Source organism: Lupinus angustifolius, chromosome LG05 (assembly GCF_001865875.1).
Source record: "Lupinus angustifolius cultivar Tanjil chromosome LG05, LupAngTanjil_v1.0, whole genome shotgun sequence".
In the NCBI taxonomy this organism is placed as follows: Eukaryota; Viridiplantae; Streptophyta; class Magnoliopsida; order Fabales; family Fabaceae; genus Lupinus; species Lupinus angustifolius.
The window spans coordinates 2,079,170-2,090,067 of record NC_032013.1 but is presented as its reverse complement, the minus strand read 5'-3'; the positions used below and the strand labels follow the sequence as shown (position 1 = coordinate 2,090,067).

Genomic DNA, 10,898 nt, shown 5'->3' with positions numbered 1-10,898 from the left:
ACATAAATTATGAAAATATAGTTATAGTTCAAAAAATTTCATTCAGATATTTAAGATGTCATCTTCTCATAACATTTTCTTTTATAATTTTATATAGTAAAAATATTATGAAATAAAAATAAAGACATGAAAAATATATAATACACAATTCTTATAAATAAATAAAAAATGAAAATATTACTTTATCTTTTTTAGAACCACTTATGTGCTGGAAGTAGACTCGTATTTTTTAATTGAATGAATTTAATATATTATATTAATATTGACATGAATAAAAAATATGTAGATATAATCTTAAATTATAAAAAAAATATAAAATTTATGTATAATTATAGTCATAGATTTAGTCTTAGGTAGATAACCAACCCACATTTTTAATTCAATAAATTTATTATTATCTATTAATACTTATATAAATAAAATTTATATTAAAATAGACTAAATTTTTAAAAAGTTGAATATAAAATTATTATCATCGTTAATGATAGATTTAATTTTAAAGAGACAATAGGAATATGATGTAAATTAGAAACATCAATTATTACTAAGATAAAATATGATAAAACTAATTTACATTGTTTAACTAATAGTTCTCATTATTATAGATATTATACTTCTGCCAGCATTAGCATTAGAGCGTAATTATTTTATTTTTCTGCATTGTTAGAGCTTAATATTAGACTATTATCAATGTTAAGCAATATATTATCAATCATATAGCATTTTAGCATAAGATCAAACTCAAATTACAAATGCCCGGAAACAATAGTTTTTGTGTGTTTATTGGAATGTGTGCGTAGTGATTGAAATGTTGGTGTGTCAAATCTGAAGAGTTTTAGAGATAAGGATACTCTTATATATAATATTAATTATTCAATGTATTCCCTAATATATACAGTGTTATCTCATCTATGGATTATAATATTTGTAAGTGAAAAAAACATATAAATGAGTTTGACACCACATTTTGACCCAAAACTTTAAAGTATTAGGTCTATGAGTTCATCCACTTATACACTCTTTAATTCATCCATTTTTGCCCAATATGTAACTTCTTCATTCACACTTGGAATATCCAACATACTGTGTATTGAAATAAGGAGTAGATAATGAGAATAACACAAATAAATTGTGCTTTAATATATATATTTTTTGTACTATCAAAAGTATTCTCTTACCTAATACATAAGGAATTAGTTCATTTCCTAAAGGTGTGGTTGCCCCTCCAAATAAGTATCACTCTCAAATAGATAACAATGTACTTAAAACGTTATTAGCTTCCTACCCCTAGTTGATGCAGGATTATAGTAAATTTGCTCTAGAAATTATTTAATAAACACCCAGAGATTATCGGTTACTAATTCTGCTAATCTCATTTTCGAGAATCATCTTAATGTTATTGGAGAAGAAGATATTTTGAGGAGCAAGACATAACCTCAATTTATAAGAGAATTCATCAATAGATGTGTTTATTCTGTGGACAAACTAATCAAAGAACATAATTTTTATTGATAAACAAACAATTAAGTTCACAAGCACAATCTATTCATTTGTGAAACAAACATGTCTTATTCATTGGTGAATTAATGAAGTTGTTTTGCAAACTATCACCAACAATGTGACATCCTCAATTTCATAATTATGTTAAAAGAAATTATTAGGGAATGTAAAATTGATGTGATATTTAATTTGATTGAAAATGCTCATAAGTGTTGGATATTTATGATTGAAAATGCTCATAAGTGTTGGATATTTATGATTGCATTATTATGAATGTGATATGAAGAACATAGTTTTAATTCGGACACAGATCACTTGAAAGATTTTTTATGTCCAATCCATTATTATCAAATATGGTTTTGACAAATATACATCAAATAGATATTAAATTATTTTTTAAATTAATAACATTCCACTTGATAGTATTTAATTGGTTGGAAATAGAGGTATAGTGTTATTTTGGCATAGATAATTTATACTGCGAGACTCTGGTTGAAACTGTTTTCCGTGGTAGAAAACTTGATTATTTTAATGTGATTGTGAAGTAAGCATATTTTAAAATCAATTTTGTTATTGGAATTGTCCAACACCAAGACACCTTCATACAAATAAATAGAGATATATTGTTCTAAGTTGTATATAGAATTATCTTTTATATCAATAAAAATATTTCATGTCATTTAAAAATTTTAAACTTTTATTATTTTTATGTTTTATTTCATATTATGATGGATGTGAGATATAATTTAAGATATGATTCTGAAAGTTTTTGCATCAAAGTTTTTGGTCTTTGTGTTACATACAAGTTGATTCTGAAATAAGTCTTTCTTCTAATTAATCATGGTCCCTCAATTAAAAGCTAAAAAGTTAGTTGAAGGCTGAAAACTCAAAGGTTGATAAGCTAATATATAAAATGGAAAGTAGTTGATAAAATTAACTTATCAAGGCTTATATGTGTAAAATAATGTAATAAAACTTATTAATACGGACTTTTATATATAATTTATGAACCCGAGCTTTTCTAAAAATCTACTAATACCAAACAAGATCTTAGATTTACTTTTTTGTCTAATAAACTTATTGATGAGCCCATTTGTTGTATATTTTATTCTAGCTTAAAAAATATTATTATTTGCATGTACTATTTATAATATTTATCATTATCATATAAATAATCTTATACACGTCAAACATGAAATATAATAAAAACATATTATGCTCATATTTTATTATACTTTTATCCTATTTTCTCAATAAACAAAACATACATAAACAATAAGTTTCTATTACTGGTGGGGAGCATAAAACGACCTTGCATGCTACTCAGTTTAACCTAATCGTGATAGATTCAAATATAATCAAGTTTCTTCAAGTTTTATTGTTAGATTAGAGTTCGAAAATTAGATTCGATCAATATTTGAAGTCAGATAAAAGATAAGTATGATTGGCATGACCCCATTTTGTGGTTGCTCATTATTATATTTGTATGTGTGTCTATTCAATTATGTACAAAGTAGTAATATCTCTTTGATCATAAGTATCATTAGTTGTATTAATAATATATATAAATATATCATTTTATATTCAAATTACATATTAATATACAATATTCAAAAGACATTCACTAAAAATAATATAATTATATTTAATTGAGTTTAAAATAATAATATTTCAACACCTATACCCAATCCAACCGAGAGCATGCTTACCCATATTTACAATGTTTGTGTTACTAGTGGAATGCGTAGTTTTTAAATGTTAGTATATTATTCTATCCTAATTGCAAGAAAGAGACAAAATAGGAATGAATTGGAAAACACGTGTATTAAAACAGGAGCTACTATTTTAATGCACTCAATGAAAATCAGCCACCAAACACTTCCTAGTTGGCCACGTTCAAAGTCTTATAAGATAAGCAATTTTATTAATACTAAATTATACACAAACCATAGGCTTGTATTATAATAATACACTTACCCCTTTTTTCTAGTACTTTCTTCAACTGCGCCCATAGTCCCAACATCAAAACCACAAACCAGTTAATGGTTTTCGAGAAAACCATTTTTTATTCCCGAAAACCAGGAGTATTTTTATATAATATTGTTTCAAATTATTATTCTATGGAATTAATATGGTACATTTTTAGTAACATGTTATCTATCATTCGTGTATTAATCATTGTTAATTCTTAAATAAAAGTAATATAAATTAATATAAATACTGTATCGATTGTATAAATATATTTTGGTTTAACCAATATCTTATTTATTGATAAGAAACTAATCTCTTTCGAAATACATAATTATTTTCTTAATAAATATCCTTTAATGGAATCAAATATTTTGTCTATTAAGGATCTAATAAAACTTTGTACAATTAAATCAATACTTATGGGTGATTGTATATAAATTTAAAACTCAGTATCAACTTATATAGAAAGATTTTATAAAATGATATGTCATTTTTCATCTCTCAAATCTGACCCTTATGTCCATAATATGTGGCGATTCGACCACACTGACATCTATGCGTGTTTGCCACGCGCCTCGTATTCCACTTATTAAATTTTGTATCCATATGCATGCATTTGAGACACGCATTTCATACCCTTAACACCTTTCAACTTTTTCTCTACATCAATGGTAGATTCCGTAATTTAGACCTCTGTCTGAGGGTAATTTCGTAAACAAAAAAGCGACAGTACCATATTCATTAGAATTTGATCTTTAAAGTTGTTTCCATTAAATGTGGCATCTTGGACATGTTCCACGTCATTTAGTAAGGCCTGAGATTGGGAGTTAGCTACACGCGCTGAATATAAGAGTGGGCTTTAGTTGCCGCAAACAGAAATGAAAAATGAATTTAGAGGAACATATGCATTTAAATTGTTAGGTGAAGCAATTTTCGTAAAAAAAAATTTAAATTAATTGTCAATGATATTAAATTCAACATTAAATAATCTCACATATGGATCAAAATGTTCTAAAAATATTCATAAAAAACTAAAAATAACACATTTGACTCAAATTTAACACCTTTTGGGATTATTCTGATTTTCCTAGTTTTTTAAGAATCAAATTAATATAAAATAATTTAATTTTGATTCTTGTATTAATTTGACACCTAAAAAATTAAAATAAATAATCACTAAAATCTTGTATATTAGAACTAAATTTGTAATTTTCATTGATATAAAGTTCCACTAAATTAAGAATACTCTATTAAATTAAATATTCGATTTCTTAAATTGATTAAGAAGATACTTTTCGTTATACCAAAGTTAATAAAAAACAAAATATAACATAAAATAAAATGTGTCGTCGTTACTCATGTATTTATTATGATATGAAAAGGAAATAAACCTTTGCTTCAAACTAGTGGGAAAAAACATATTTTATAAAGAAAACAGGTGCATCCCCTAGAATATGTGAAATCTAGCAGCGCCTTATAACCCCAAACAACTATATTACCCTCTTCTCTCTCTCTTTCTTACCCACAATCTTCTTTTCTTCTTATTATTATTATTCTTTCACATCTCTTTGATAAAAATGCGTATGAGTTGTAACGGATGCAGGGTGTTACGAAAAGGTTGTAGTGAAGATTGTAGCATCAGACCATGTTTGCAATGGATCAAGAAACCAGAGTCACAAGCTAATGCTACTGTTTTTCTTGCTAAGTTTTATGGTCGTGCTGGTCTCATCAACCTCATCAACGCTGGACCTCAAAACCTTCGTCCAGGTTCTTACTTTTCTCATACTTTATTACACCATCCTAATGTTTTCACATATCGATTCTGATAAGGTTGTTGTTTAGTGACCGACAAGTGACTATGTATATTTATCTTCACCAGACATCACTGGGTGCATGTCTCGTGCACGAGTGTCCGAATTATTTGGTGATCTAAAACAAATGATAGAGTTTGTTTTTGTTGGGAATTAAGTCTCTTATTGTCTATTTGATCCTTTTAGACATGTTTTATATATTTATTGGTTACTTTTCTCATTGTCAATTGGTTTTGATTGTTGCAGCGATTTTTCGATCTTTGCTATATGAGGCATGTGGCCGAATAGTGAACCCGATTTATGGATCTGTTGGTCTATTATGGTCTGGTAGCTGGCAGCTTTGTCAAGCCGCCGTTGAAGCCGTTTTGAATGGTGAGCCGATCACGCCGATAACTTCAGAGGCGGCTTCAAACGGGAGGGGCCCACCTCTCAAGCCCTACGACATACGCCACGTGTCGAAAGAAGTTCAAGCAGTCAAGTCCCGGACCCGGTTCAAACGGACCGGAGGAGGAGATGGGGTGAAGCCGGATGTTGACAATGTATCCCGGTTCGGTCCAGTTGAACCGGAATCTGAAGAGGTGGTCAACCGGTCTGCGAGTCATGAGTCAGCGCTGAGCCACCAGTCTGAGGTTGCGGCCGCGGCTGAAGGAGAGAGCAAATATAGTGATAGTGCGGTGTCGGCGGAGACGTCGGTTTTATTTCATGATGAACCGGAGTCAGACCGTAAATTGGGTGATCGGGCCGAAGAGAATGCTGAGGAGGTTAGATTGGAATTGACGCTGGGGTTTGAACCGGTGTCACGTGTTCATCACGTGGTACCAGTAAAGAAGAGAAAGATTGAATTATTTAATAAGTTATGGTGATGAGAATGAATCTTGTTCTAAGATGAAGCTGGGGTTTCAATATCCGGTTTGAACCGGTTGACTCGGTTTTTTAGTTAATCGGTTTTTCATAGGTCTAGTAGAAGAGATCACAACGGTTCTGATTATGGTTTTTTTTTCAATCTAGTGAATGCGGTGGTGTAAAAACATGGTTGGTATGTAGAGGAAAAAGTAAATTGAAAATTGCAAAAGTATTAAAGTAATATATTCTGTCACTAAAAACTATACTGGAGTATTAAATCTATTAGTTAGTTAATATCTCTTACCTATTTTTTTTCAATGACATGTTCACTTTTTTAAAATATAACTTTTCTAAATTTACATTTATTCACTAGTCAAAGTCAAATAAACAACTGGAAAAAATTAATTTAATTGAAGTTGTAATATTAAATAATCCAGTTCAATTTTAAGAAATAACTAGTTTATTTGGGTAGCTTAGTTTTTATATTCATTACTTAAATATTTAGACAAGATCTGAGTTTAGATATGCATACATGGAATATCACAACCGGATAGAGAATATATGCTTCATAATCATATCATATGAGTAAGTAAAACTCTTGTCCATAGAAAATCTAACGAAATAAAAAATCAAAAGAAATTATTTTTATTGCATAACTAAAAATGCTTTAATGTAAACAATTTTTTTTTAATGCATTTGATGGCTAAGAGATATTTCACATTCCCTAAACAAACAAAAAATAAAATAGAGTAATACTGACATTATAAAGATTTATACATTATATATCCTATTTTTATTTAAGATTCAATATTGTAAAATATAAATAGTGAATGATGCAACAACTATAAAAATCTTTTATATTATTAGTATATATATTTTTCTCAAAATAAAAAGAAATTAATTTTGATGCATAGCTAAAAATGCATTATTGTTCCATGTAAATAAAGAAAAATATATTACATCTTAACAACATTTATAAAATGTTTTAATTTAAAATATAAATTTTTTAAATGTAAATGAATTTTAATTTCTTTTTATGAAAATCGACTGTATTTAAAATTTAAACACTCAAACTAACGTTAAACTACATCAAATCACCTGTGATTATTCTATCCTAATTGCAAGAAAGAGACAAAATAGGAATGAATTGGAAAACACGTGTATTAAAACAGGAGCTACTATTTTAATGCACTCAATGAAAATCAGCCACCAAACACTTCCTAGTTGGCCACGTTCAAAGTCTTATAAGATAAGCAATTTTATTAATACTAAATTATACACAAACCATAGGCTTGTATTATAATAATACACTTACCCCTTTTTTCTAGTACTTTCTTCAACTGCGCCCATAGTCCCAACATCAAAACCACAAACCAGTTAATGGTTTTCGAGAAAACCATTTTTTATTCCCGAAAACCAGGAGTATTTTTATATAATATTGTTTCAAATTATTATTCTATGGAATTAATATGGTACATTTTTAGTAACATGTTATCTATCATTCGTGTATTAATCATTGTTAATTCTTAAATAAAAGTAATATAAATTAATATAAATACTGTATCGATTGTATAAATATATTTTGGTTTAACCAATATCTTATTTATTGATAAGAAACTAATCTCTTTCGAAATACATAATTATTTTCTTAATAAATATCCTTTAATGGAATCAAATATTTTGTCTATTAAGGATCTAATAAAACTTTGTACAATTAAATCAATACTTATGGGTGATTGTATATAAATTTAAAACTCAGTATCAACTTATATAGAAAGATTTTATAAAATGATATGTCATTTTTCATCTCTCAAATCTGACCCTTATGTCCATAATATGTGGCGATTCGACCACACTGACATCTATGCGTGTTTGCCACGCGCCTCGTATTCCACTTATTAAATTTTGTATCCATATGCATGCATTTGAGACACGCATTTCATACCCTTAACACCTTTCAACTTTTTCTCTACATCAATGGTAGATTCCGTAATTTAGACCTCTGTCTGAGGGTAATTTCGTAAACAAAAAAGCGACAGTACCATATTCATTAGAATTTGATCTTTAAAGTTGTTTCCATTAAATGTGGCATCTTGGACATGTTCCACGTCATTTAGTAAGGCCTGAGATTGGGAGTTAGCTACACGCGCTGAATATAAGAGTGGGCTTTAGTTGCCGCAAACAGAAATGAAAAATGAATTTAGAGGAACATATGCATTTAAATTGTTAGGTGAAGCAATTTTCGTAAAAAAAAATTTAAATTAATTGTCAATGATATTAAATTCAACATTAAATAATCTCACATATGGATCAAAATGTTCTAAAAATATTCATAAAAAACTAAAAATAACACATTTGACTCAAATTTAACACCTTTTGGGATTATTCTGATTTTCCTAGTTTTTTAAGAATCAAATTAATATAAAATAATTTAATTTTGATTCTTGTATTAATTTGACACCTAAAAAATTAAAATAAATAATCACTAAAATCTTGTATATTAGAACTAAATTTGTAATTTTCATTGATATAAAGTTCCACTAAATTAAGAATACTCTATTAAATTAAATATTCGATTTCTTAAATTGATTAAGAAGATACTTTTCGTTATACCAAAGTTAATAAAAAACAAAATATAACATAAAATAAAATGTGTCGTCGTTACTCATGTATTTATTATGATATGAAAAGGAAATAAACCTTTGCTTCAAACTAGTGGGAAAAAACATATTTTATAAAGAAAACAGGTGCATCCCCTAGAATATGTGAAATCTAGCAGCGCCTTATAACCCCAAACAACTATATTACCCTCTTCTCTCTCTCTTTCTTACCCACAATCTTCTTTTCTTCTTATTATTATTATTCTTTCACATCTCTTTGATAAAAATGCGTATGAGTTGTAACGGATGCAGGGTGTTACGAAAAGGTTGTAGTGAAGATTGTAGCATCAGACCATGTTTGCAATGGATCAAGAAACCAGAGTCACAAGCTAATGCTACTGTTTTTCTTGCTAAGTTTTATGGTCGTGCTGGTCTCATCAACCTCATCAACGCTGGACCTCAAAACCTTCGTCCAGGTTCTTACTTTTCTCATACTTTATTACACCATCCTAATGTTTTCACATATCGATTCTGATAAGGTTGTTGTTTAGTGACCGACAAGTGACTATGTATATTTATCTTCACCAGACATCACTGGGTGCATGTCTCGTGCACGAGTGTCCGAATTATTTGGTGATCTAAAACAAATGATAGAGTTTGTTTTTGTTGGGAATTAAGTCTCTTATTGTCTATTTGATCCTTTTAGACATGTTTTATATATTTATTGGTTACTTTTCTCATTGTCAATTGGTTTTGATTGTTGCAGCGATTTTTCGATCTTTGCTATATGAGGCATGTGGCCGAATAGTGAACCCGATTTATGGATCTGTTGGTCTATTATGGTCTGGTAGCTGGCAGCTTTGTCAAGCCGCCGTTGAAGCCGTTTTGAATGGTGAGCCGATCACGCCGATAACTTCAGAGGCGGCTTCAAACGGGAGGGGCCCACCTCTCAAGCCCTACGACATACGCCACGTGTCGAAAGAAGTTCAAGCAGTCAAGTCCCGGACCCGGTTCAAACGGACCGGAGGAGGAGATGGGGTGAAGCCGGATGTTGACAATGTATCCCGGTTCGGTCCAGTTGAACCGGAATCTGAAGAGGTGGTCAACCGGTCTGCGAGTCATGAGTCAGCGCTGAGCCACCAGTCTGAGGTTGCGGCCGCGGCTGAAGGAGAGAGCAAATATAGTGATAGTGCGGTGTCGGCGGAGACGTCGGTTTTATTTCATGATGAACCGGAGTCAGACCGTAAATTGGGTGATCGGGCCGAAGAGAATGCTGAGGAGGTTAGATTGGAATTGACGCTGGGGTTTGAACCGGTGTCACGTGTTCATCACGTGGTACCAGTAAAGAAGAGAAAGATTGAATTATTTAATAAGTTATGGTGATGAGAATGAATCTTGTTCTAAGATGAAGCTGGGGTTTCAATATCCGGTTTGAACCGGTTGACTCGGTTTTTTAGTTAATCGGTTTTTCATAGGTCTAGTAGAAGAGATCACAACGGTTCTGATTATGGTTTTTTTTTCAATCTAGTGAATGCGGTGGTGTAAAAACATGGTTGGTATGTAGAGGAAAAAGTAAATTGAAAATTGCAAAAGTATTAAAGTAATATATTCTGTCACTAAAAACTATACTGGAGTATTAAATCTATTAGTTAGTTAATATCTCTTACCTATTTTTTTTCAATGACATGTTCACTTTTTTAAAATATAACTTTTCTAAATTTACATTTATTCACTAGTCAAAGTCAAATAAACAACTGGAAAAAATTAATTTAATTGAAGTTGTAATATTAAATAATCCAGTTCAATTTTAAGAAATAACTAGTTTATTTGGGTAGCTTAGTTTTTATATTCATTACTTAAATATTTAGACAAGATCTGAGTTTAGATATGCATACATGGAATATCACAACCGGATAGAGAATATATGCTTCATAATCATATCATATGAGTAAGTAAAACTCTTGTCCATAGAAAATCTAACGAAATAAAAAATCAAAAGAAATTATTTTTATTGCATAACTAAAAATGCTTTAATGTAAACAATTTTTTTTTAATGCATTTGATGGCTAAGAGATATTTCACATTCCCTAAACAAACAAAAAATAAAATAGAGTAATACTGACATTATAAAGATTTATACATTATATATCCTATTTTTATTTAAGATTCAATA

The 10,898-nt window shown here is 29.5% G+C and overlaps 2 protein-coding genes across 2 annotated transcripts; both read left to right on the top strand.

The window, feature by feature from the left end:
• Nucleotides 4,977-6,350, top strand: LOC109347415 (LOB domain-containing protein 41-like). The gene is made up of 3 exons (XM_019587258.1): nucleotides 4,977-5,238; nucleotides 5,529-6,014; nucleotides 6,049-6,350. The coding sequence occupies exons 1-3, from the start codon at nucleotides 5,049-5,051 to the stop codon at nucleotides 6,057-6,059; spliced, it is 687 nt and encodes a 228-aa protein (XP_019442803.1). The 5' UTR covers nucleotides 4,977-5,048; the 3' UTR covers nucleotides 6,060-6,350.
• On the top strand, nucleotides 8,938-10,313 carry LOC109347414 (LOB domain-containing protein 41-like). The gene is made up of 3 exons (XM_019587257.1): nucleotides 8,938-9,201; nucleotides 9,492-9,977; nucleotides 10,012-10,313. The coding sequence occupies exons 1-3, from the start codon at nucleotides 9,012-9,014 to the stop codon at nucleotides 10,020-10,022; spliced, it is 687 nt and encodes a 228-aa protein (XP_019442802.1). The 5' UTR covers nucleotides 8,938-9,011; the 3' UTR covers nucleotides 10,023-10,313.

Coding starts and splice junctions, on each gene's coding strand:
- LOC109347414 (XM_019587257.1), top strand. CDS start 9,012: ATGCGTATGAGTTGTAACGGATGCAGGGTGTTACGAAAAGGTTGTAGT. Junction 9,202..9,491: donor ACCTCAAAACCTTCGTCCAG/GTTCTTACTTTT, acceptor TGATTGTTGCAG/CGATTTTTCGATCTTTGCTA.
- LOC109347415 (XM_019587258.1), top strand. CDS start 5,049: ATGCGTATGAGTTGTAACGGATGCAGGGTGTTACGAAAAGGTTGTAGT. Junction 5,239..5,528: donor ACCTCAAAACCTTCGTCCAG/GTTCTTACTTTT, acceptor TGATTGTTGCAG/CGATTTTTCGATCTTTGCTA.